Source organism: Pezoporus flaviventris, unplaced genomic scaffold (genome assembly GCF_033815535.1).
Source record: "Pezoporus flaviventris isolate CSIRO_AGI_PZ_B2104156 unplaced genomic scaffold, CSIRO_AGI_Pfla_v1 ptg000213l, whole genome shotgun sequence".
Lineage (NCBI taxonomy): Eukaryota > Metazoa > Chordata > Aves > Psittaciformes > Psittacidae > Pezoporus > Pezoporus flaviventris.
Window position 1 is genome coordinate 4322998 of NW_026892761.1, and position 23582 is coordinate 4346579.

The following is a 23582-nucleotide window of genomic DNA, read 5'->3' on the forward strand; positions in this document are numbered from 1 at the left end:
GGGGAGGCAGTTTTCGGTATCCCTGTGTTTCTACGTTGTTTTTAAAGCAGACGCTGGGCTCGCCGGAGAAGCCGGACAGAATGAATGCCCTGGAAAGCACTGAGCTTCTGTTGTTGTTTTAGCTAAAAAGCATTTCAGATGCTAAATCTCTTAGGCGGCTTTGGAAAGCTCAGCCTAAACCCCAGTTCCCCAGTGGTTTGTGCATGGAGAGTGAGCAGCACGAGCACCAGCACTTGACCAGGAGAGAGCGTGTTCAATGGCCGGTGCTTCCTTCCAAGAGAAAGGAGAAGAAAGTGCTATTTGGTGAGAAAAGAAGGTGCTATTTGGTCGGAAAAGGTTGCCTTAAGCCTTCCCTAACATGCATTGGAGAATGTGATCGCCCCCGGCCGCAGCCCTGTATGGGGTTGACCCTGTTGGGGTGCTGCAGAGCACCCACACCACCAAGCAGATGCCCACGCAGCAGTTCTGTATCAGCCGTGCTCTGCTGAATGCCTTACAACAGTGGGACAACTTCCACACCGGGATGTTGAGAAGAGGAACCAGAAGCCCCCTGTTTTTCTACATCACCTCTGCTGCAGGACCGAAACCTCGTCCGAAACTCGAAGCTAACAAAACCTGTCCTTTTCTGTGTGTGTTACATGTCCAATCGGTGTAAGCAAGGTCGGTAGAGAAAGGTGTCTACTCCTCGTAGGACATTGTTTAAACATTTGCTGTGTGTCAACAGACTGAAGGACACGACTGCCTGGAATACGTTATGTAGTGTGCCTGTGTGTATGTAACCTGGTTCTGGTTGTTAGGTTGTGATGCTGTCTTTTGACTGAAAAAAAAATCTAATATAAAGAAAAAAACCACGAGAAATAAAAAAAAATTATATATATATTTAAACTATTTTGTGTGGATTTCTCTAAGGACCTGTTTGCAAAATGCTTTGGTTTTTAAAGCAAGCTTTTAATGCTGTGACTATCAGACAAGCCAGTAGGAAAAAAGCCCCTTTTGACAGCAAGGGGAGGGGATCAAACAGAGTCTTTGAGGGGATTTTTTCCCCCCTCCCCATTACCAAACCCTGAAGCTCAGCAGACGATTGCAAGAGCTAAAGCAGGTGCTGATGGCCCTGAGCAAGGTGAGAGCCACCTCATGTACCAGTGTCTACAGCATCAGCAGCTCAACAGCTTGGAGCTGTTTCTCCAAGCACATAAACAACAGCCTGATACCACCCACATTGTAACTGAGAGGCAGAGAGATGCCCCTAAGGTGATTAAGGGCTTGGAGTGTCCCACAGATGAGGAGAGGGCTGGCGAAGGCTCAGGGGGATCCCATCCACGTGCTGGGGGTACACAGACTCTTCTCAGCCCAGGGGCTGGATGAGAGGCACAAAATGAAGTAAAAAAGAAGAGAAATTCTGCTTAAACATAAGAAAATGCTTTTTCACTGCAAGGGTGGTTGACCAGAGGAGCAGGCTGCCCAGTGAAGGGGAAGAGTCTCCATCCTTCTAAATACCCAAAATGAGAGCAGACACAGCCGTGGGCAACGTTCTGTCTTGCCACCCAGCCCCGGGCCACCTTGGTGACCCTCTACTGTGTCCCTTCTATGTTATCAACATCTTTATTGCGTGCATAGGGGGTGATGGTGCTGGGAAGCAGGTGATCATGTTCCAGATGCGATCTAACCAGTGCCAAGGGAAGGGGAACCATCACCTCCCGCAGTGCAGCAGCCCCATCCCTGCACCAAGCCAGAGGTAGCTCACTCACCTCGAGAGCTGCAGAGCTGCTCTCCGCCGGTCACTGCCAGTGGGCACAAGGGCAAGAGGCTGCAGCTCCTTCCAAGACTGCTTCCCAGGTGCAGGATCTTGCAGTTGTCCTTTCCCAAGGTCCGTGTCCCTGTAGTGACCCTGCCCTCAAGCCCATCTGCTTCCCCCATGTGGTGTTTGCCACAACCAAGAGTACATCCCCTCTCCTCCCCAGTTTACTGGTCCATGGACCTTGCCTGCAAAGGCGACTTTCCAGGTCTGTGGACTTCATCCCAGCTCCACAACTTCCCCACTGGCAATAGCACAGCACAGGGTGATCACCACGTTACCTGCACACTGGCTCCTCACGTTCCAGGCAGACTTGAGGCGAGGACATCAAAGAGCAAGAAGGGGGGACCCCTCTTGCCCCACCAAAACCTTCTGACAGGCATGGGATGATCCCACCTTGTCCTTAGCACAGATGTGGAATAAAACCATCTAAAGAGGAGGGTTAGCAAATGCAACGTGGAGGATGGAAGGAGTAAAATGGGCCATTTCAGAAACCACTTCCTACTGACTGTACTTACATGCGTGTGAGTGCATCCAGAACATATACATGCATATAAAATATATGCATGCATATAGAAATGTGTGTGCATGGATCCATAATCCTACACGTGCATATAAATGTGTATGTATGGATCTATAATCCTAAAGGATTAGATGCTTTTTGTGGAAACCAGCTTCATACTGCCCCTTGTAAAGCAAGAGAGGTGTAAACAGCTGGGGGAGAGCTGGGGATTCAGAGCATCCCACCAGCATCTATAACATTTCCCTTGCAAAAGACACAGAGCATCACTGCAACAGTGATGACCAGAGATGGGAGCCTCACTCAGTGTCTAGTAACTTGTGCACAAATGGGTAATTTCTTCCATGATAAAAGGTGAAGATTTACATTTAAGTACAACTTCATCAGCCTTTTTACATATCAATATGTTTCTACAACTGTGTAGGAGAAGGAAACAGGCCCAAGTGTCTGTTTGTGCACAAAGCATCGAGTAATCCGAAAGCACCAGCGAGAGCTCCCTGGCACAAGGGGCCTGACCTACTTCCCACAGCCCTGCGCACAAACCAGGCTCTGCTGGTTATCCACGTACCAGACTGCAGGCTCCTGCGTTCAACCCATTCCATCCAGCTTTTCCCTCTGCTGCATGCTCCTGCTGAGCAGCTTTACTCGCGGGGAGCGCGGTCTCCTGGGCCTCCTCACCCTGTATGTGCTCCCTGCGCAGAGCCCAAGGGCAGGAGCGTGGCCTGGGCTGTGTTTTCTTGCTTTGCAAGAACAGCTGCATCAGTTAATTCGTTTGTGGTTAAACAAACTCCTCTCTAAAGCTCCATATAAGGAGCTTGCAGGCCTCCAGCTCTAAATAATCCCTTCAATCTTCCTGTTTGGAATGATGCGGTTGTTGTTGCTAATAATAATTCAACCCAACTTATAGGACAATAACATTTATTTAGAGCATGAGGGATTCCACATTATACAAACCCTTACATTTATGTTGTTTTCTGTTTTGTTTCACTGGTCCATTTCTACAACAAATACATCAGATCTACTATATAATAAAATTATTTACATTTCCAAACATGATTGGGTTTGTTTCTAAACCCTCTTACTGCTATTCACATACAGTACTTAAACAACAGCACAATACATTATTTTTAATACCTAAAAATGACAACCCTGTATTCTAATTTATGAAAAGTGGAAACAAATAAATTTACAATTGTCTTCCCCTCCCCTTCCATTTCATACAAACACATTAACCTCATGTGCTAACCCTCGGCTTCACTTCGTAAGTCCAGGGGGTTTTAGGAGAACCCAGTTTTTATATCTATTTATCTGTTTTTTAGAAAAAAAAATCATTTTGGGGGAACAGGAGAATATTAAAAGGACTTTACTGTACAGAATTTTATTTAAAAAAAGAAAAATCACAGCTCAAAATCGCTATTGGTAAATTCACACTCATTTACAAGTTTCATGTTTCCATGCAGTAATTTACTTGGATTTTCTTCTTTTTGACTGCATTGCACTGGCACTCGTTTCTGAAATTAAGAGAAGAAAAGAAGCATGGATACGAAGTCGACAAGCCATTCACCAGAGGTGCACAGACTGCCCTGCCACCATCACACCAGAGTGCAAACCTCGGAGGAGCGGGATTCCCACAGACCCGGGACTGCCTCTTCACCAAGTCACAACACAAACACCAACGCTGGGACACAGCTCAGCCTTCCCCCAGCTCTGGCAGGGCACGACTTCCAAGCGTTAGGGCTTCAGCAATGCTGAGCTCGCAATGTATCAGCCTTAAGATCTGGGTGGTTTTGTATGTTTAAGTGTTCAATGTTAGTTCCCCACATGCACAGTGTGCTCAAGATGTGCCTCTGTGAAACGGGCACTGGGCACAAACTGCGGCAGCGGGAGCCAGCATCGTGGAGATGGTGCTATAAAAAACACTTAGGAAGGTCATCTGGAGCCTGCCACATGAATTACAAATGTAGTTGTTTGAGTCCTTGGGAAGTCAGATCATTAGAAAACGAGTCTCTTGAGTGTACATTATGATTCACAGAGAAGCAGCTATGCAGAAAGGTACAAAACACCGTGAGGAGCAGCGCTCGCAGAAGCTGCGGTGAAAGCAGATGACATGTTCAGTGCACTTACCAAGGCACTAACGTTTCCATTTCAAAACAAAACAGAGTAAGGACCAAAGGTGTTTGCATCTTTAGATCTTTCAAAAATGGGATTTTAAGCGTTGGCAATGTATCTTTGGCTCTTGACAGTATTTTCCAAAAGCTATTAGAGCTGTGTGTATTTTAAGAGTCAATAGGGAAAAGATTTCCAAGACACCCAAGACATCTAAAGCTAGAGGAGCGACAGTACAACTCCATGGCTGTTAAATGTTGTATTTAAAAACCAAAACGAAGCAACGTTATAAAATTCAACAAACTCGAAACTACAGTAAATGCCGCAACAGCCCTTGCTTGAAGTACTCCAAGAAGTGACAATGCCAACACAGCACCAGGTTTCAGAAGTGGAACACCTCAGCAGGCACGACTCCCACTTACCAGAGCTCCCTCTGAGCAGCAGCACTATGGAAGCAGCTCAGGCAGCAGCTGCTATAGCCAGCCCTGCTGCTGTGAGGTCCTTCTACAGTTACCCTTCTGCCTCCTCCTTCCTGATGCTTAGCAAAGGGATTCCTACACCAACTGGTCAAAGTTTACGTCTTTCTCTCTGCTACATTTCAGGTTTTTCCCTAACTGCCATTTCTACAGCGGCCTTAATCCACCCCTAACAGGAGCTTCTCCCTGCCCCACATTAACACAGACCAGTGAGAGTTTCTCAGGACACAGACACCTGCAGATGTCTAGAAGGAGCATACAAACCAAGCGTGCTTTCTAAAGCTCTGATTCGCTAACAAAAACCACAGACCAGAGTAGGCACAACTGGCAAACTTCCTTACACCAGCTCCCTCACTAACCAGCCTGTTCCCGTCCACAAGAGAGCCTTGCTTTGCTCGCTTTCTCTACCACCTGCAAGGAGTCATTGCTTGCATGAAGCAATGTAACCACAGCCCAGGGTACCACACTGTAAGCAGGATCAGTGTTTTCAAGCAAACCCCTTAGATACTGCATGAGTTTCAGGTGCACGTTTTAAAAGCAGTGATTTTACTTACAGAGGTAATAAATACGGTCACTACAAAACCTCTGAGTTCTGGCGTTATTTCAATTTCATGTACTTTCATGTTCCCACATCCCCAGAATTTGATGTGCCACTGGTTGTCATCTTTAGGTTTACTCGTTACAGTATGGGGGCAGGCCCATACATTTCAGGTCCCTTCACACTCAGGACAGTATCACCAAATCTAAAGATTTTACATTGGCTTCACAGTTTTCAAGCTTTTCTTCACAATCATGAAAGAGAATTGATTTTTACAATACAGACTCAGGTTCTTCTGCACAATCCTGCCACAAGAAGTAGATTTAATTAAATTCAGCAGCCACAAAAGTGCAGAACATACAGGTCCCTCCATGTCATCTTTGAGATTCATCACAAGCTGGAAGTCTTCTCTGAAACTCTTAAAATGCAAATATTCTTACCATCCAATTTTAGTACCTTCAGTATGGAAAATGGTTGCTGAATTCAACTTGACTTCCTTTTATAAGAATTTTATATCAATACCTCTTTGTTCTGTATGTTATCTTTAATATCCTGGTTGAATGTTGCCTCCTGCTGGGTTCTCTCTACCCTTCTGAACAAATTTTGTCCATCAGGATTTTTCTGACCCTTAAACAAACGGAGCTGACAGAGTTTAGCTTCGGAAACACAGAATGGCACCACGGATTGCCCATTCTGGCAATGACCATGTGTTTCACACAAATACTGCATACTCTGTTCAAGACTGAAGCCTGGGTAGCAATAAGGCACGTCAGCAACTGCTAATGCCACGGGTTAGTATCTGTAACTTTAGGATTTCACATGTTCTTGGAAAGAACAGCTGAGGCTCTGTGCTAGCACACAGCACTCCTTGGTGCTTCAGGCTGCCATCCAGGCAGCGTTCTGAACATGCCTGAACCACACCATTTGGCTTCACAAGAGCTGACTGTGCACTTGGGAAGACTTTAGCATCTGTCTTGTGTCTTTCAGGCTTCAGGAAAACAGAAAGAGTGACTTTTTTTACTTGAGTACAGTCCTTTCAATGGCAACACATTTCTGCCAAGAGAATTCAACTGCAACTAGGCAAGCTTGCTGAACGCTATGCTGTTGAGTACTGCAGAAAACAAGTTCCACACATTTAACAATGGGAAATTCACACAAGATTCACTGCCAGTACAGATGTCGGTCAACACTTGAACACCAACCTGTGTCTAAATCTTTGAAACTAGAGTTAAAAGCACACTTAGAAGCTGTAAACCATCATTACGAGCCAGGGGTTATTACTTGGGGCAGTACATTACTGCCTGCCCTCTCCAGAGAAATGAGGGCTGTGGATTTTACCTTTTGCAGTGCTGGATGCAGATGCTGGTCGGGAGGACCTCTTGCGCTGTCCGTTCTCTACAGTTTCCTGTGGAGCGGCAGAATCCTCTGTTCTTGAATTTCTTCTACTTGGAGTTTTAGACTTTTCACAATTCTCTTTTGTCTCATTACTAATAAAGTGGGACAAAATATTTCTGATGAAGTGTAAGAAGGATTATGCTTTTCTATGCAACTCAGACAAGCTGGAGGATGGACCGACACAGGTACCAGTTCCGGACTATTAGCACTGAAGATATGAAATGCTAGAGATACCAGAAGTTTTATCAGATGCAGAATGACCTGAGTAAGCCAGAGTATAGTCCGTTTCTATTAAAAATTACCAGAGGATACAGAATTGAGAAGTCCTCAAAGAGAATATTTTCAACATTAGAAGACCAAGAAATTAGATGCATTATAAATTGTCTGCTCTGTTTTCCACAGGTGCCACCATTACTGAAGTCTAGGAAAAGCAAACAAGTTACATTAGAGACCGCTATGATATGGGAACACAGAGTTGAAATTGCAGATGAACACAAGGAGGCATTATGAACTCTTCAGTGAGTATGCCAGCTTTTGCTTTTACAAGACTCACTCCACTGATCTTCAATATTCAAAAGCTTAAGGCTTATTTTAAACTTTCTTAAAGCTTTAAAGCTTGACGTTAAAACGGTTTCTTTTCATAATAGAAAGCTTTTTCTGCTATATCAAATAATTTAGGTAGCGTGGAAATCCACATTTCCTGTCCCCGAGACAACAGATAGAGTGCTACACTTTGTAATTAACTCTTTACCCTGTGAATTCCTCCTGAGGTTTGGGTGTTTTCTCCTTAATGCATGAATGCCAGACAATTTCTGTTGCCTAAGTGGTTTCTGAAGATTACGCTAAACTTATCTCCTGTGAATTCAAAGGTAAGTAATGAACCAAGTAAATCACTGCCAATACTGGAAAAGGAGAAACACAACTCATTTCATGGCCTTGGGGTGATACTTGTGAGATGTCAAGAAAGGCTGCCTTAATCAGAGAACCGAGTGAAAACACACAGAGCAGACCTGTGCGTTCCAGAGGCTCCACTACACTGCCACTGGTTCAGAGGAAGACCTATTTTGAGAGGAAAACCTACTACAAACACTTGTAGTTTTAACGACTTAAAACACAGTTTCTCAATGAGAGACTATTCAGAGGAGAATATTGAAGCACATGGACTGTCTCAGATAAAATAAATCATAGACAGGATCATAGGCAACCTATAAACTGAATCCCCCAAACAGGTCACAAACTGCTCTTCTGGTCAGTAATGTGGGCAGCTGCAATAGCAGCCACCTACTTCAGAGGATACTCGGAGGCAAGCAAACAGGCATCAGCAGCTGAAGCTCAGTTATTACAGATAATTTTAACAGATCTAGTCACTAATCCCAAAGGAACCAACTCATCACTTCTTTTATAGGAGGAAATCAAGTTGTCCCAAGTAAAAATATTCCCGGTGCTTTCTAGGTTGCAAGTTCCTCTAAGGTTTGTACCAAACAGTGCTGAACTCCAGGGGCTCAGAGCTGGCCACTCTATCAGCCATCACTAGATTCACATTCTGTCTGAAAACCTCCCTTCTTTTCTGGTCTTGCTCAGAAAAGCATCAGCCCAGAAAAATGCAATCAGAAATGCACTCGTGGTCATCTGATGTGCTGAGGAGTGTGGACAAGGGTCATGCAAGGGTGCTTCACTTGGAGAATCTGCTCATCTGCTAAGTGTCACACCATCAGCTTTCCAGAGGAACTGCACCCTAAAGAAAACTTGTACTGACAGTTCAGTTCATCTTTGATACAAGTACAAAGATCCCAATCCATGTGATGGTAAATACAGTTACATATTCAATGTGGAGTCACTTCTGATCTGAGGAACTGTACTGTGCTTCCTCCCTTACAAATGATGAACCAAATGAGTTAACTGTACCTCTTGCCCTGGCTTAGGGCTTCACTCCACTGATGGGGAGCATCAAAAACTCAGCCATTCGTGCCTACATTGTTATCCAAAAACCTTACAAAGGTTCATCATTACAGCTGCCTAGACTGAGTTTAAGAGTCTGGTGGGTTTAGAATCTAACAGAAACAGACCTTGGAAACTGCATTTTCTTCTGGCAGAACACAATCTTTTGAAATTTGGTTTTTTAATTACTGAGTGTCTTAACTGGCACACGATGAAGTTTCTACCTGACTTTCCTATCAGGTTTTGGCAGGTGTCAACAGGCAAACAGAAGAAATCTGGAGAAAACAGTCACAAGGGCAGAAAACCCCCAAACTTTAGAAAAGCTGAAGTGCAGAAAACAAAACTTCACATAAGAACTAAGCTGCAGGCTTTGGGGGTTTTAGTTTTGATTTGTTTTCAGAAAATAGCAAACAGTAGAACCTTCAAGACCCTTCCAGGACATGAAACAGGCCTGAAGGGATAAGAGGAAACACTGCCCAAAGCATGAAGACAGAGCTGGGAAACGTTACCTTACATTCTGCATTTCAGCAATGTTTTGAAACACAGTTGATCCCAATTTCTTAGCAGGACAGAAAGGGCATGGACAAGAAAATGAAAAGCAGTAGCAGAAGGTGTGCAACTGAAGCAAAGAGAAAGGGACTTCCTCCCATGAAAGCTACATCTATTCTGCATCTACACAAACTATCTCCTTACCTTTGACCAGCAACTACCGGAGCATTTGTTTCAAGTTCTACAAGAGAAAAAGATAATTTTAAAATCCACTGTCAAGGCACAACCATCTCACATTATTCTCATTATGCTTTAGCTCTGAAGAATAATCTTCTCTCATCTACTGTTTCTCACAAAGCAAACTGACACATCAAACAAGTACCAGGTCAGCCAAGTGCTCTTTCTGCTTATAACCTGCACCAGCTAAGGCAGAGGAAAGTTAAAAGGAACCCTGCAGAAGAAAATGGTGGAGAAACTTCCTGACAAGAGCTACAGTCCTCTCCCTTTTTCAGCTCCCATTTTAGACAGTTTATCACTTCTAAAACATCTACGGTTTATTCTTTTTAAACCTTAAAAATACTAATGTGGATCTATTATGCACATTAAATTTTACCTTAACCCAATCACCTCTTACAGCAAGACCTTCTAATGCAAAAGGAGGCAATCTTCTGAAGCCCAATTATACTTCTGCTGAATTGGAAAATCTCTCAGGAGATAATGTAGATTTCTCATCCTTTTAACTGTCCCATCTCTTCATTCTCATATCCACCAGACCCTTTGTTGAGAGGGATTATCTCTACCTAAACACAGCACCTCTTGTGAGAAACTGCCTTAGGGATTCATCACAATGTAAGGTATTAACTCACTGTTCATTTGTCATGGTGCCTATAACAACTCCATCTCACCCTTAAACACCCCCAAACCTCTGGGACACTGCTGCACTGAACCGTGGCTTTGCCTTTAGGATCAATTCAGTACCTAAAGTTTGCTAGAGTGTAGACAAGGAATACAGGTATAAAATAAAAGGGTAAGAAAACTGATAGTATCTGGCCTCTTCTGGTAAACACCCCTTACAATACGCATGGTTGAAACATCAGGCTCTTCAGTGTAAGTCTATATAGCACTGCCTGGGAAAAACAAGTATCTTGGTAACAAAAGAAATACAGACCAAGCAACATAAGGAAAGAGTTACTTTTCTTCCTACCCAAAATTTGAACAGGGAGAATATCCAACAGCAAAAAACCCAACCCCCAAATTGCCAAGCATGTTAATGACCATTAAATACGCATTAAACTAGGTGTAGTTTCAGTTACAAACACAGTTTAGTTCACCTACATTCCGCTTTTCCAAAGTAAGATTTACCTGTTCTTTGAACAGTACTTTCTGATGGTGGAACTGAACTTTTTTTCTGTGTTAAAGGTTGAGAGGATGCTAGAACAAAAGTGGAGGGGAAAAAGCATTATTTTCAAAGGGAGTCGCAAACATTTTCTATTGTGCAATCGCGCTGCTTTTACAGAACACTGCATCTTCCACCTTACTGCAATGCTTTCATTTACAGATGCAATATTGCTCACCTACACTCTATTCTCCCCCCACCACGCACACCTCCCCAGCTTAAAACTCTGTCAGAATTATCCCAAGTTTTCTCAAACTAGGAAAAGTGATGAAATTAAATATCATAAATCCCTTTTCTAATGGCAACAGTTTTTCACCAGACTGAGAAATTAAAGGAAGTCCTAGAAATTAAAGAGTTCAGTCTCTTAGATTAATGCTCATTTCAACAGAAGTTCTGGGGCAAAAAAAGCTTCTTTGTAAATGAATCAATGCCCTCACTCTTTCAATTGCAAGGGTGCAAAATATGCTCCAGAGGCTCCCTTGAAGTCCTCTGGCAACAAGATGACGTGGCTTAACATTTCTTAAGTTGCCAAGTTAAAACTAAGATGGAAAATCAGTTCTTGTCAGGCTACCGCTTTCTGGTCTACTCTTGTATGTGATAATGAACTTAGAACATGAAGACAGAAAGTTAAACATTACTTTTTAATGAAGAATACCCACTTCCATCTTTCTCCTAACAAATCAGAATTCCTTCTGTGAAGCTTAAAGGAAATGTTTCCGTTTTCTACTGGCACACAGCTATGACATACATCTAAGAGCCACAGGGACGTCGTGTTCAAGCTGAAGTTCTCAGTTGTGCTGACTTCTGTCGATTTTACTGTCCTGAGCTCAGCAGTAGCAGTCATTTTTATTCCTTCTTAGTAGCTGGTGCAGTGCTGTGTTTTCAGCTTTAGCCTGAGAGCAACGCTGATAACACGCCGATGTTTTTAGTTGTTGCTAAGTAATGCTTACTCCGATCAAGGACTTTTCAGTCTCATGCTCTGCCAAGGGAGGAGGAGAAGCTGGGAGGAAGCAGAGCCAGGACACCTGACCCAAACTAGCCAAAGGGCTATTCCATACCACAGCACGTCATGCCCAGTATAGAAACTGGGGGGAGGTCATCCGGAAGGCCCAGATCGCTGCTTGGGTTGGGCTGGGAATCGGTCGGCAGGTGGTGAGCAATTGTATTCTCTCCCCTTGTTATTTCCCTTATCATTATTATTATTGATAGTAGTTTTGTATGATACCTTAGTTATTGGACTGTTATCTCAACCCGTGGGATTTACATTCTTTCCATTCTCCTCCCCATTCCTCCGGGAGTGAGGGAAGGAAGAAGGGGTCAGAGTGAGCAAGTGCTTCTGTGGTTCTGAGTTACCAGCTGGGCTTAAACCCCAACACTCAGAAACACAAAAGGAGTTGTCAGCCTTGGCTGTGGGGTCTAACTTTTATTATGTTCATAGAGAAAAGCACCTAGGAAGTTTAAAGAAGCAACCCTACATTTACACAGGGCAGCACTGGACTTACCTGCATTCTGTAGCAGTTCCTGATGTGCTCCTGCTTTTTCCTCCACCACAGCAGCCCCGGTTTGCTCAGCCGGTGCAGCACCGTGGTTACTGCCATTAGTGCTTGGTGCTGCAGGTGAGAGGTCTGGGGCTGCAGGAGTGGTTACAACCGGTGGTACACTGGTAGGAGGAGTGCTTGTTGATGTGCTCGGAGGTGTGGAGGCAGGAGCAGCAGCTGTGGTGCTGGCACCCGAACAGCCAGGCCCAGAAGTGCTCTGTTTTAGAAGACTGGGTGCTGGCAGTGTCACAGTTTTATTATCTAGTTCTGCTGGTGACTGCTCTGTTCCCAAACTGTTTGGGACCAATGTTTCTAGTCCCTGACCTTCTGCTTCGCCATCCAAAGCATACTGCTCTTCCCCTTTCTCAAGGGAGCCAGTGACTTTCTTGCAAGCTTTAGTCAACAAGAGCTGGCCAATCTTGTCTACTTTTCCCTTCCCCTTACTTGATGAAACAGGACTGCGCCTGTTCCCAGATCCCGGACTACTTGTCAAAAGAGGTGAAACAACAGGTCCTGACTGCGTTGCTGTAACAGAACACTGGTCACTCGACCCACCACTTTGAGAAGAGGTCTCCTCTGGGCTGAAGTCTTTGCCTTGCTGAGCAGGGAGATTTGAGGGAGCACTGGAAGAAGTTGTAGCAGGAGAAGGCAGCTGACCAGGAGGTGCCAAGGGATTAAGAACCAGTGGCCTGCTGGTGGGAATGGTAGAAACAGGACTGGTGGATGATGTGCTGGGAGGAGCGGGTGTGGAGGAGAACTTTATATTCTGTGGTATATGCAAAGGCCCAACAACCGCGACCGACTGAGGCATCAGACTAGAGTTAGAAGTCATGGGGGCTGCTGGAATCGTACTTGACTGAGAGCCCTTCATAACCTGAATTATTGATGATGAGTTTATAAACACAGGTGTAATAAACTGTGGCCGGGCATTCGACTGAACTGCTGACTGTCCCTCAGACACCATGACTTTGTTGCCTACATTGGGCATTGTGACAACAGTTGACACCAATGCAGGCTGCAAGTGAGATGGCAATGGTGCTGATGTATTAGCAGCAGATGTAATAGGGTTTGAAGTTACAAAAACTGTTATCTGGTTGGGAGGCAAAGGACCTGAAATAGAAGAAGAGCTGACAGGCCTCTGCATTACTGGAGGAACGCTCTGTGCAACACTTGAGTTTATTTCTCCCAGTTCCTGGTGCCCTGGTGTTGAACAGGGCTCATTACTTTGAGGCAAGCTAAGTGAATTAGATGACTCTTTGCTCGAGGATGAATCTTGCAGTGGAGGAATGACAGCTATCTTCTTTAGCTCCTCACTAGTGGTAACTATCGGTGCCATTTCAAGACCAGTCAGCCCAGGAGGCTTAATGGTTACGTTAGGAGCTCCAGAATTATCAAGAAGTTGACTTAAGGAAGTTGGTGCCTCCCTCATAGCTGGAGACACCATGGGTTTACTTTCCTCCATGACTGGAAGCTTACTGGAGTCCAAAGCTTGCCCATCTTTTTTTGGCTGTTCTTCTGGAACCACCATTTTCATTTCTGGAGTAGGGATACCTTTTAGTTCAATACTGGGCTGGTCTTTGTTACCTTGGACACCTTGAGCACTCTGACACTCGTTATCTTGAGGCACGCTAAGGCTCTCTTTGTTGTCTTCGGGAATGCCCACCACAGGAGGTACAGATACTGCAGGATTCGGGTTATTTAGCATGTTGTTTTGGAAGCTTGAAGTCACAGGTGTTGGCAAAGAAGAGGGACCAGCCATCATATTTCTTTGTAATTCCATGTTCTGCAAGAGAGATGGATTCTGCGGAGTTGTCAATGACAATTTAGCTGCTTTTGAATTCTGCCTGCCAGGGCTTGGGGTAGTTTTCCTACTGGATCCAGGACTGGATCTCCGACTATTGCTTGGACTTGCTCTCTTTGTTCCTCCAGTGTTGGTTTGTTTTCCTGAATTCATGACCACACTTTCCAATTTGTGTGACTGTGGAGAAGCAAAACTAGACTGATTGTTAATGGTGAGATTTGATGGGGCTTGTCCAATGGCCTTCAAAGTAGTGGGATTAAGACCCTGCTGATCAAATCCTCTATTGAGATTAGGTCTGGGAGGTAAAGGAATATTAATCTGGGGAGGGAACAAACCAGCTATAGAAGCATTGAGTCTCTCTGGAGACAAGCTGATTTCTGATGGTTCTGTGCTAGGTGGACGGTTATTAGGAGTCTGAGGATAGTATGGCCTTGGGCTTGCTCTGTTTGGGGTTTTAGGCCTTGCAGTTTGTGATGGGGTGGCAACATTTGGAAAATGGTGTGTAAGAGCACTAGACAGAGAATTCGACTGCTGCTGAGGACTTGTACCTTGGGCAGCTGAAAGTGGGGAGGGTCCAGTTTTGGGTCCTGTCATCATTAGTTGGTTTTGTGAAACTACTAAATGTGATGTCAGGTTATTCTGAGCTGCTGACGCTGGGGGGCCTTCAGCTCCAGCTCCTTCTGGAAGGGAGGAAACTGATGAAACCTCTCCAAGGGGTGAGCTGGAAGGATTCTGGACATTTTCTTGATAAACCACTTTTCTTGCATTATTTCCCAGAGGAGGATTGCCTGGCAAGGAAATTCTTTGTTTATCAGGAGATGGAGGCACTGACCCAGGACCCTGGAGGTTAACCATTACTGGCATGTTACCACCCTGCTGCATTGGCATTCGCTGAGCATCTGGATTCAGAGGCCCTCTAGGTGGATGAACTCCTTGTGGTACAGGAAGCCTGACCGATTTGGGATCCTGCTGCATCATAAGCATCATCATCATCTGCTGCTGCTGCTGTGGTGTTTGTGGTGCTGCTTGGGCTTGCTGTGATGGTGGCTGCGGCTGCTGCTGGGGCTGTGGTTGTGGCTGCTGTGCATGTGGCATGAGTTGAGGTGGCATCTGCTGAAGTGGTCTTTGTTCCACTGGCTGAGATGGATAACCTGAGACAACAAGATGATGCATTCATTAAAACCAACCAAAGATCAGAGAAAGCGTAATTTCTGTAACAAACAAGATCAGATAGGAAGTATAGCCAGGAGCCTGTTTGTCTTATGCGAGAGCCACATCAATGAAACAGGCTTTACAAATAAGTACAAGGACTACCGAATTCTCAGAGGTATTTTTACTCAGTCTATGAATAACTTGTATGACAAGCAATTGGAGATCTCTTAGTGTATCATACCAGCTACTATTACTCCAGATTCATGCCAGCTGAAGACCCTGCAATTGTCCATGGGCTTGCTTTCTGCCACAGTTGCAGAGTTGGACTTTCACTAATATTCCTCAAAACAACCTTAAAGAGTTTGACAGGCACTGTTGGACATGGCCTGGCATACATGCGACAGGTCTGACATTTTCTAGTGTACAAAGTAGAATCTGCCATGTATTACTTGCCTAAAAACAGTGCTAAGAACCACCCATGTGGCTTATAACACAAATTCCTTTGCAGACTTTGGATTTAATTCTCCCTATGTGCAAAGCACAATTCCAACTGCAGTCTCTACTTCCTAATTCTAAAAAATCAGCTATTTGGTTAATACTTCTTAAAGCATCAGTCTGTGCTACAGGTAGAAATACAGATTTTTGTATCAATTATCCTATTGCTGAATAACTGCAGTATTCAGTATGATACCTACAGGACGATACATGAGACTGTGGACACCTCTTCATTTTGAGCTAATTCAAAGAAAACATTTTAACAATCAGTTACTAGGAGGGAAAAAAGCTTTGGCCTTGATTGTGTGATGACACAAACCAGACCTGTCACAAGGATGAGTTAAAAGCTCTCCTGTAGTTATTACATTCAGATAATCCACAGAAAAATCCAGCTACCTGGTGGCCTACTTGCAAAATCCGGAAGCTTGGGGCCTGAGTTATCTAAACTCATTCCTTGATCTCCAGACAGTGATGACTGATCGCTCTCCTCCAGGCCAGCTGGACGTGGTTCTGAAGAACTGAAAGAAAAATAACTGTAATTAAGATCCAGCCTCATGTCAGTGTTCGACCTCTGCTGCCAGAACTCAAGGAATTAATTCCTTGCACTTTTCACAGACCTTCAAGTAGCTCACTGCCATGCACCACTGCCTCTGGTGTAAAAGGTCAGACTTGCCCACAGAGCTCAGGTCTGCTGGCAGTCACTCCTGTGCCTTAAATACACTTGAAGAAGTTACCTGGTGCTCTACTGATCTTCAACATTTTTTCCCCTTTTTTTCCTACTCTGAATACGAGTTTTATAACTAGGAAAATGCCAATGGATATTCCAAATGATATAGATATTTATATCCAAACTAAATTGATTTCCCTCTAATACTGCTGTGACACCTGTATAGGTAAGTAAATATCATGGGTAGAAGCACAGAAATGTATTTCAATGGTAGCAACACTTCTTCCAGTAGTGTACATAGAAGTGACAAGCTCAGGGTACCCGAGACCTCCATAAACATCACAGCAAAATGCACCGATGCATCGGACGTTATTTCACCCACCAGAGCGCAAACCTTTGTGGGATACTGAGGCTCTGCAAGTGATCCTGGAATCACAGAATGGTTTGGGTTGGAAAGGACCTTAAAGCTCATCCAGTTCCAACCCCCCGCCACAGGCAGGGACACCTTCCACTAGAGCAGCTTGCTACAAGCGCCTGTGTCCAACCTGGCCTGGAACACTGCCAGGGATGGGGCAGCCACAGCTTCTCTGGGCACCCTGTGCCAGTGCCTCAGCATCCTCACAGGGAAAAGATTCTGTTTAAAATCTTATTCCCCCTTGTCCTCTCACTATAGTCCCGAGTAAAAAGCCTCTCTCTAGATTTCTTGTAGCCACTTTAGGCACTGGAAGCTGCCCTAAGGTCTCCCCTTCAGGAGCCTTCTCTTCTCCAGGCTGACCAAGCCCAGCTCTCTCAGCCTGGCTCCAGAGCAAAGCTGCTCCAGCCCTGGCAGCATCTTTCTCCTCTGGACTCACTCCAACAGGTCCATGTCCTTCTTACTCTGAGCGCCCCAGAGCTGGATGCAGGACTGCAGGAGTCTCAGAGCAAAGGGAGAGAATCCCTTCCCTCAATCTGGTCATGCTGCTGGTGATACACGCAGGATACAGTTGGCTTCCTGACCTGCAAGCACACACTGCCAGCTCATATTCAAGCTTTTTATCCACCAGTGCCCCGAAGTCCTTCTCTAAGACTATACAATAGAAGCGTGAAGTTAAAGACATCAAAATTAGCCCACTGCCAACAAAGAGGCAGAAACATGCAGAAACAGCAAGGACAGAGAAATTCTCAGGAAAATAAGAATCTGTAGTAAATAAAGGCAGAGAAACCTATCTTATTTAATGTTACTTGAGAGTAAGTGTCTCCAGCATCTGTATAGCAGACATGGAGAGACACAGGCCTGCTCTAATGACCTGATACAAGTGTTCAAAAAGCAGCTTGTGACTTACAAGTCCCTGAACGCCCGCTGGTCAAAACTGGGGAGAACAATCCAAGAGAGAAGAAAGGTAAGATATGGGACAAACACAGAATGCTCAAACAGTGCTGCTGAGCAGGTGAGTACTGTCAAGGAATGCATTAATCCTTTTGTCTAATCCAGCACACTCCCAATCCTTGTGATGCAGTCGTTGTTTGCCTACAACAGTGAATTTGAACAGCGAAAAATGCATACAGAAGCACTATATTAGCAGCCACAAATGAACACAAATTGTGGCACCAAAAATCACCCAGAGGAGCTGCAGCCTTTGAGGTAGGTGCCAGCACCGTGACCTGGAACAACTGCCTAAAATTGTGACTACAGTCTTAGGTTTGTGATTTTGCCATCTGTGATTTGTTTCTAATGGTGGGAGATTGAAAATGCTACAATTAAAGATCAGACAGAAGCCAGTGCAGAGCAGCACAGCACAAACAGGTTTAACCTAGGAAACAATGGTGGTGCAAAATGAATTCTTAGAAAACATCTCCTGCCAGATGGGTCTGATCAGGCATGTACAAATTGTGCAAACAGACCCGAGTGCTGTTTGCCAGCAAAGAGCAGCAGTTATTGTAGGAGAAACTGCTATTGTAATTGCTGGACAATTTAAACATCACTTGAAGGCTGAATATTGCTGAAATTCACTGGGCATGTTCAGCAACCAGCAAAACCCCCTACATTCTGAATGCAAACAATAAGCAAGTTTGTGAGAGAGACAAATATTCTCTATTTGGTCTTCTTTCCTACTGCTCTGGACATAAAAAACCCAAACAACTGCACATCAGGTACAGAACATACTGTCACAAGTGAAGCCTTTGTTCCACCAGCTGCATCCTCAAGCATAACCTTCAGATACAAAAGCCCTTGTCAGAGTGGAGAGAGAACTCCAGAATACAAGAAAACCCCAAAACAACCCAACAAACCCCAAACAAAAAACCCACCAAAAAGCACTGCAGATGCTGAGATAAGGTGTGCAAAAACGAAGTTACAGTTCAGATACGAGCAGAACCAGCCCAACTGACTTGGTAAAATGCTCTGCATCAGCTTTTGTGTTTATAGAAGGGCACTTGATGCTAAATGAGTTCCATTTCTGGGTGTACAGGGAGTGTCACCTCCAGATCTGTGGTTAAAGCTCTCTGTATCTGGTTGACTCCCCTGTGTTGTTCTGCAGCACCAGCAGCCCCTGCCCAGCGCCCATTACCCAAGGTGCTGCAGATCCCAAAGCCTCCAGGAGCTTCACCTAGTGTGTTCTTTCTGTTCTGCTGGAACACATGATGCCCATGGTCTCTGCACAGGGGAACATGGAACAACTGCTTGTTTGTGCAGGTATTTAACTAACACGCTTTATCTACAAAAACATTCCATCTAGCATCTTTTTCCTCGGTTTATATCCCATTATCTACAATCTTCAGGTTCAGAAAGCAGAGGCAATTACTCTTGAACATCCTACTTAATGTCTTGGTTTTCATTCCAATGCTGAGTTGCTCAATTAAGCAAACTTAAAACTATTTTAGACTCAGCTGAATAAACTCCTTCAATAGCTCACTTATCCTATTTACATTCCACAATGGCTCAGTCTACAAACCATATTACTAATGGGACTTTTGTTACTGTATTATTACATCTCAGAAATTATTTCTGAGAAAGAAACAGGGCCATTTTTAGTGTGTTTATCAAACATTTCCACACAAGGTTTGCTGCTCTGAATTCTCACATTTCTGAGCGAGAAGGGCAGGGAAGAAGCAGAGATGAAAGCATCCCCTTCGCTTCTGACGCAAAAGAAAGTGATCCAAAGCAGATTTAATAGAATCAGCAATGGCAAGACAGGAAAACGCTGAGCTTGCCTAATGATGCTAGGGCAGGCAGGAGCCAATGAGGCAGGGAGGTATTACAGCCAGCTTGCATTGCAGTTGCCCTCTTTTTGCTGGAGAATAATCTCAACAACATGCATAAGGATAGCTCCCTTCTCAGTGGTTCTGCAACAGTAAAGTGACTAATATACAGTCCCATTAAGAAACAAAATGCTCATCACTATCAGGTCCCAAGTCAGCATTCTGCAGGTAGCAATGGCAAAGGAATGTTCACTGAAAATTTAAGTCCAGAGTGGTATTTCATTTAAGTACACTGAAATCTGATTAAAAACTATATTTAAGAGCTAAAAATTCTTTTGAATTGTCATAGTTCAATAGAAAAGTTGTAACTTAGGCTTCCTTTATTGTGAAAACTTTTTAACAAGCAGTCTTGTGGGGCTTTGTAAGCTCAGAGGAGAGCTTTATATACCTGCTTATTGCCATTCCCTGGCCACAGGGAATGAAGCTGGGTGATGATCAGTAAGAACAATGAAACCAAAATCCTAACAAGGCTTTTCTTTAACAATTAAAGGGTCTTCTTTTCACAAGAGTCCGACTTGCCCCTCCAAATCCTCTGTCACTTCCACGGCACACAGCTCACTACAGTAGTGGCTACTATTACTTTATTGGAACCTATTGAGAATTGAAGCATTTGATCTTTTACACACAGCACCAGACCTTTCCTCCCTGGAAATAAAAAGGCCTTTTTGTTTTCATCTTTGATTTGGGAAAAAACAAAACCAAACAACAAATCAAACAAAAAAACCCCACAAAAAATAAACCCCTAAACCCCAAACTTTCCATGAAAGATGCAGATGACCAAAAGTGACACAAGGTTTCCATATTTTACTGTGCTACAATGATCAGCAGTGCCTATTGGTACTATCCAAATTGCTGTTGGGTAGTAGCTATGCAACATGAATGGTTTTGGTGCAAGGAAAAATTCGACACTGCTTGTTTGAAAGACATCTGGATAGCTCTGAATGTCAAGTGAACAACAAACAGGAAAATAGCTGCTTGCTATTTATTCAAGACTCTCTGCAAGATCTAATGTATCAAAGGTAGGAAGATGCACTTCTACTGTTCTTTACAACTGGACCACAGAACATTACCCTATGGAATGCACTGGTAGAACCCACTCTTGCCAAATTACTTGCACTTAAAATTTCTGGAATGGCGAATGAAGACACCTTCATGCCCTCAAACACCTCTCTTCCATGTAGCCACAATCTACCAAAGCTAGAAGGCTTGGCATGTTGTCACCTGTGGCCTTCCCCATGCAGCATTTCTGTACCTGTAAATGCACATAACAGCTCCTGCATTTTATTTTAGTACTAATTCAGCCAATTAACCATTGTCACAACAGATCTCTTGCTACAGATGATGCGAGTTGCTTCAGTCCACAGCTAACAGGTCCACGAGAAATTTAATACCATCTTCACGAAGGAATCTTGACATTGTGCAGAAAATGCAGGTTGGGGAAAACATTAAATATTGAACAGTTGCTTAGTAATCAAATGCCATCCACTCCTTGCACCGAGCTGGACATCTCTCTCTGGGAAAGGTGGCATAAACTTCAGGTTAAGAACTTACAATGATTATTCAAAGGAATGGGACTGGTGGAACCACAGCCACACCAGTAACTTAATGTGCCATTGCCACCTCATTTGTTCTTAACAATTTAACTTCAAAATTTGGATATTCCTGGGCTCTAGTTTGCTGTGCAAAGTTTTTCCTTTTTCTAAAGCAAAGTGGAAACAAACCCCAGATGTTCCTCACGTGGATTCCGGTCAATGCCCCTGTGGCTCATCTGCAGCAGATGAATAATTAGAGCTAGTAATGCAGAGTAATTAGATAGAGCAGATCTGCCTTTACCATTTCAGCTGAATAAAGGTAGAGCAGCAGCAGTCTACCACCCTGTGCTGGTATTAATAGACTCTCAACAGCAAAAAGCCACATGATAGCTGGCAAACAGAGAGCATGCTGGCCAAAAAGGAACAAAGAGATTCAGCAATCTCGTTCCACTAACCGGGTACATTCATTCATTATCTCTCAATATTACCCATTTGCCTCTTGCCTCTCAAGAGTTGTGGGTTTTTTCCTTCCTAATCTCTCCTACACCACGAAGATCAGCACTGCTGGGCTTTGTTATTCTCACATCCAGAAAGTACTGGATTCCTCCCTCTGAATTCTAGTTGCAGCTTCAACTAAGAGAGAAGTCCATAGCTGGCTCTATGCCATTATATTCCAGGCATAAAAATGTCAGAATATAAATATAATTCAGCAAACAACCCTCCAAAAATCTCTACTGCACATATTATATGGAGGCTTCTAATTCTTCTGAAAGTACTTCCCAACCTTTGATCACGGCTGTCAGACTGCTTACAAAAGGCAGTCTCCTCTTCCAAGGAGGCACCATCCGACACATCCTACACTTCCTTTACCCAGTAAATGTAAGGAACAGTGTTTTCCTAACTGAGGGTGTTTGCATGGGGTTTTTAAGTGTTGAAGGAGCTTTCCAGTGGCAGACTTGCCAGTGGGCTATCATTTAACTCTTGCAAGAAATTGCTAGAATATGAAATAATACAGGTCCTTTCTTACCCCGTATTTGCTGAAAAAATATTGACAAGTTGCCTGTGGAGCTTCCCTATGCCCCTTAGAAAAACAATGTAATAATAAACCTACGTTGTTTGCTCTAGTTGTTGATTATTTTTCTTCTTCCTTGGAGGCTTCTTCTTCTTTGGCTTGTTGGCATTCTGATTATTTTGTTTGTTGTTCACGCCAAAGTGTCCTGCTGATATATCACTTTGCAGAAGGTTAACCAAGAGTGGACTTGTGAGTGTAACATCTTTATTGACAGGAAAAACAGGATTTTGCCCACAGGAAATCTGATTCCCGTTTGGCGTTCCACTAAACCCCGTATTGAAAGGCAGCCCATGGCCGGAGAAATGACTCCCTGAAGTGTTGTTGTTTCCTTGCATTGCTTGCATATGAGAAGGCACCATGTTTGGCTGCTGCACAGGAACATCAGGTAACATCTGGGTCAAGTTCACATCATTATTTGTTGTAGTAGCAGTATCCCCAAGTTGCTGAGATATATGAGGACCAGGTCCAGTGGGTCTTAACACTTGCCCTTGAATTCCCATAACCTGAGAAGGATTACCATTCACAGGGCCTTGCTGTGCCATCATCTGCCCAGTGAACTGCACCATGTTTCCTTGCATGTTTGGGGTTGGTCCTCTCATCAGTTGAGCTGGCCCCGTCATAACATTGGACTGGCTTTGAGTACTAAAAGGCTGTTTATTTCCTTGCATCTGAGTGGTCATCATCTGTTCCATCATTGAATTTTGTTGTAACAAGACCTGGCCCTGAGGTCCCATCATTTGATTGTGTGTAGACATCATCTGTTGTCCCTGCTGGGGAATCATCTGTTTGGGTGGGGTCATCCTTTGGGGAGAAGGACCAAGATTTTGGTTTTGTGGTGCCACCATCATTTGGCCTTGTGGCATGAGCTGAGTTCGAGAAAGTATCATCTGGTTTTGAGGGTTCATCGATCCCTGAGCCTGAATGTTTACCATCTGTCCTTGAGAGGATACAATTTGCTGGTGCATTCCCATAAGCTGAGACTGTGGTCCTTGCTGAGGCTGTCCCTGTATGTTTCCCATGTTAACTTGTGGCACCCCACTAGCACCCGCCTGCTGGTTGTTCATATTTCCATGAAGTCCCATTAGATTGGTCTGCATCATATTTGGTGGGCCATGTGGTGCTTGCATCTGATTTTGAGGAGGTCCAGATCCTTGGGCACCTTAAAACAAAATAAATAATTGCCAGTAAGAAACTCTTTGGAGCACTACAACCACAACTCCAAAACTGAGTTCCTCCCTTTTCCAGAGAACTGGAATATCTGACATATTTGCAGCCTTCTGATGCAATGTTTGATGCTACAGATACGTGTTAGTAGTTAAAACAGAACATCATACTTCTCATAGTAAACATAGGAAGTACCATAGACTGGTATTTCCCATGTACCCCACTGCAGAAGATGTAACAGACATTTGACCAGTTGTTATCGTATGTAAGT

The 23582-nt window shown here is 44.0% G+C and overlaps 1 protein-coding gene across 6 annotated transcripts in view; it reads right to left on the reverse strand.

Moving 5' to 3' along the window:
• Window positions 1-3216: 3216 nt before the first annotated feature.
• NCOA6 (nuclear receptor coactivator 6) overlaps window positions 3217-23582 on the reverse strand; it is a 30161-nt gene continuing 9795 nt past the window's right edge. For 2 of the 6 annotated variants that reach the window (XM_061441583.1, XM_061441589.1), the window contains 7 exons: window positions 22187-23306; window positions 16036-16157; window positions 12156-15143; window positions 10620-10688; window positions 9462-9498; window positions 6774-6922; window positions 3217-3826 (listed from right to left, as the gene is read on the reverse strand). In XM_061441583.1, coding sequence (XP_061297567.1) covers window positions 3780-3826; window positions 6774-6922; window positions 9462-9498; window positions 10620-10688; window positions 12156-15143; window positions 16036-16157; window positions 22187-23306 — 4532 coding nt within the window. In that variant the 3' untranslated portion in view covers window positions 3217-3779. Of the gene's footprint in view, window positions 3827-6773; window positions 7252-9461; window positions 9499-10619; window positions 10689-12155; window positions 15144-16035; window positions 16158-22186; window positions 23307-23582 lie in introns of those variants that run through there. The other 4 variants (XM_061441584.1, XM_061441585.1, XM_061441587.1 and 1 more) reach the window with 4 other exon arrangements.